The sequence below is a fragment of the Malaclemys terrapin genome, chromosome 6 (genome assembly GCF_027887155.1).
Source record: "Malaclemys terrapin pileata isolate rMalTer1 chromosome 6, rMalTer1.hap1, whole genome shotgun sequence".
NCBI lineage: Eukaryota > Metazoa > Chordata > Testudines > Emydidae > Malaclemys > Malaclemys terrapin.
The window spans coordinates 22507681-22511018 of NC_071510.1; the positions used below are offsets into that span (position 1 = coordinate 22507681).

The window sequence follows — 3338 nt, forward strand, 5'->3', positions numbered from 1 at the left end:
TTTTGTTTTTTAAAAACCCTGCAAATAGCCTTTGGGAACTTAGAGAAATTTTTGAACTGGAAAAGGGAGTTTAGAAAATGAACTGGAACTCAACCTTAGGCGCAGCCTTCAGCAAGGTGTGATGTGTAAGTAGCCCCACCCCAGGAGCAACGGCAGAAGGCATTTTTGACACCCCTGTGAGGCACAATGTCAACCCTAACAATTCTCTGCTCTACAGGAGAGTAGTGACTCAGGCCTGGTCTACACTACGACTTTAATTCGGATTTATCAGCTTTAATTCGAATTTACCCTGTAACCGTCCACACAACGACGCTATTTATTTCGATGTAAAGGGCCCTTTAAATCGATTTCTGTACTCCACCCCGACGAGCGGAGTAGCGCCAAAATCGATTTTAACATTTCAAATTAGGGATAGTGTGGCCGCAATTCGATGGTATTGGCCTCCGGGAGCTATCCCACAGTGCATCATTGTGACCGCTCTGGACAGCAATCTAAACTCGGATGCACTGGCCAGGTAGACAGGAAAAGCCCCGCGAACATTTGAATTTCATTTCCTGTTTGCCCAGCGTGGAGAGCACAGGTGACCACAGATAGCTCATCAGCACAGGTAACCATGCAGGCTGATAATCGAAAAAGAGCACCAGCATGGACAGTGAGGGAGGTACTGGATCTGATCGCTGTATGGGGAGAGGATTCAGTGCTTGCAGAACTTCGTTCTAAAAGACGAAATGCAAAAACTTTTGAAAAAATCTCCAAGGGCATGATGGAGAGAGGCCACAATAGGGACTCTGAGCAGTGCCGCGTGAAAGTCAAGGAGCTCAGACAAGCGTATCAAAAAACAAAGGAGGCAAACGGTCGCTCCGGGTCAGAGCCGCGGACATGCCGCTTCTACGCCGAGCTGCATGCAATTCTAGGGGGGGCTGCCACCACTACCCCACCTGTGATCGTGGATTCTGGGTCGGGGATAGTCTCATCAGCGACGCCTGAGGATTCTGCCGATGGGGGAGAGGAGGAGGAGGAGGATGAGGATGAGCTTGCAGAGAGCACACAGCACTCCGTTCTCCCCAACAGCCAGGATCTTTTTCTCACCCTGACTGAAGTACCCTCCCAAGCCTCCCAAGCCAGTACCCAAGACTCTGACCCCATGGAAGGGACCTCAGGTGAGTTTACCTTTTAAAATATAAAACTTGTTGTAAAAGCAAACGGTTTTTAATGATTACTTTGCCCTGAGGACTTGGGATGCATTCGCGGTCAGTTCAGCTACTGGAAAAGTCTGTTAACGTGTCTGGGGATGGAGCGGAAATCCTCCAGGGACATCTCCATGAAGCTCTCCTGGAGGTACTCCGAAAGCCTTGCCAGAAGGTTTTTGGGCAGTGCATCCTTATTCCCTCCTCCATGGTAGGACACTTGACCACGCCATGCTTGCAGCAAGTAATCTGGTATCATTGCCTGACAAAGCCTGGCAGCGTATGGTCCCGGTGTTTGCTGGCATTCAAGCAACATCCGTTCTTTATCTTGTTGTGTAATCCTCAGGAGAGTGATATCACTCCTGGTAACCTGGTTGAAATACAGGAACTTAATTAAGGGGACAGAGGTGGCCGTTCCTACTGGGCTGTTTGCCTGTGGCGGAAAATAAATCCTTCCCTGCAGTTAGCCAAGCGCAGATGGGAAATTGGCCCTGAGTTTTTCGTGTTTGGCTAGCAGGGATCTTCCCTGTTACCAGCCACGCGGTGGGGGGGGGGGTACCGTGATCATCCCAGAGAATTCATGGCGGGGGGGGGGTTAGTTTGGTGCCTGCAGGGATCTTCCCTGATACCAGCCACGCGGTGGGGGGGAGGGGTACAGCGATCATCCCAGAGAATTCATGGCGAGAGGGGGGGGTGGTTAGTTTGTTTTCTGCTGCTGCTGCTGCTGAATGTTAACAGAAAAAACGCAGCACTCTACAGGCTATGCTTGGTATGTGGGAAAGGAGGGCGCAAAAGCTGTAAGACAATGGCTTACCATGGCCGCATGCAAGCCAAATTCTGTTGCCCAGACCTGTGATCTCTAGCAGCAAAGCCACAGGCACTCAGCATTAAGAGGCAAAATGCGACCTTGCACAGAAATCACATGTGCTATGTAATGTGAATAGTGTTGGTCACCGTGAAAGAGTATAAGCATTGTTCTGCAAAATGTAGCTTTTTAAACAATTCTCTCTTTTTTTCCCCTCCCTACAGCAGCTGCAAATTCCTCAAGCCTCCCTCCTCCATCCCGAAGGTTATCACAGATAAGGCGTCGTAAGAAGAGAACGCGAGACGAGATGTTTTCTGAAATTATGGAATCCAGCCGCAGTGACAGAGCTCATCTGAATGAGTGGAAGGAAACAGTTTCAAAGTATAGGAAAGAAGCCAGTGAACATGAGGACAGGAGGGACCAACGTGAGGACAGGAGGGACCAACGTGAGGACAGGAGGGACGCTCGAGATGAGAGGTGGCGGCAGGAAGACCAGAGGAGGCAGGATGCAACGCTGGGGCTGCTGCGTGAGCAAACAGACATGCTCCGGCGTCTGGTGGAGCTTCAGGAACGGCTGCTGGAAAACAGACTGCCGCTTCAGCCCCTGTTCCACCCTCCCCCCTCCCCATGTTCCATATCCTCCTCACCCAGACGTGTAAGAACACGGGGGGGGAGGCTCCGTACACCTTCCCATTCCACCCCAGTAGACAGCCCAAGCAAAAGGCTGTCATTTTTTTAACCTTTTCTTTGTGGCTTTTTCCTTCCCAGCAATCCTCCTCCCAAATACCACCCGGGTTCCCTCCCTCTTTTTCTAATCTATTAATAAAGAATAAATGATTTTTAAATGATAGTGACTTTATTTGGTTTGAAAGAAAGCTGGGGGAAGGGGGAGGGAGGGTGGGTTCCTTACAGAAAATCAGTCAATAAAGGGGGCGGGTTTTCATGAAGGAGAAACAAACAGATATTTCACACTGTAGCCTGGCCAGTCATGAAACTGGTTTTTAAAGCTTCTCTGATGCACAGCGCTTCCTGGTGTGCTCTTCTAATCGCCCTGGTATCTGGCTGCGCGTAATCAGCAGCCAGGCGATTTGCCTCAGCCTCCCACCCCGCCATAAAGGTCTCCCCCTTACTTTCACAGAGATTGTGGAGCACACAGCAAGCAGAAATAACAATGGGGAGATTTCTTTGGCTGAGGTCAGAGCGAGTCAATAATGATCGCCAGCGACCTTTTAAACGGCCAAATGCACATTCTACCACCATTCTGCACTTGCTTAGCCTGTAGTTAAACAGCTCCTGACTCGTGTCCAGGCTGCCTGTGTACGGCTTCATGAGCCATGGCATTAAGG

The 3338-nt window shown here is 50.1% G+C and overlaps 1 protein-coding gene across 1 annotated transcript; it reads left to right on the forward strand.

Annotated features, from left to right (window-relative positions):
- Positions 1-243: 243 nt before the first annotated feature.
- LOC128838960 (SRRM2 protein homolog rsr-2-like) lies at positions 244-2787 on the forward strand. Its single transcript, XM_054031532.1, has 2 exons — positions 244-1160; positions 2217-2787. Exons 1-2 carry the CDS (start codon positions 614-616, stop codon positions 2729-2731), a joined length of 1062 nt encoding a protein of 353 aa, XP_053887507.1. The 5' UTR covers positions 244-613; the 3' UTR covers positions 2732-2787.
- The last annotated feature ends 551 nt before the right edge of the window (positions 2788-3338 follow it).

Excerpts from the sequence above, each read along its gene's own strand:
- LOC128838960 (XM_054031532.1), top strand. The coding sequence starts at position 614 with ATGCAGGCTGATAATCGAAAAAGAGCACCAGCATGGACAGTGAGGGAG. Across the intron at positions 1,161-2,216 it reads CCCCATGGAAGGGACCTCAG|CAGCTGCAAATTCCTCAAGC; the intron begins GTGAGTTTACCT and ends CCCTCCCTACAG.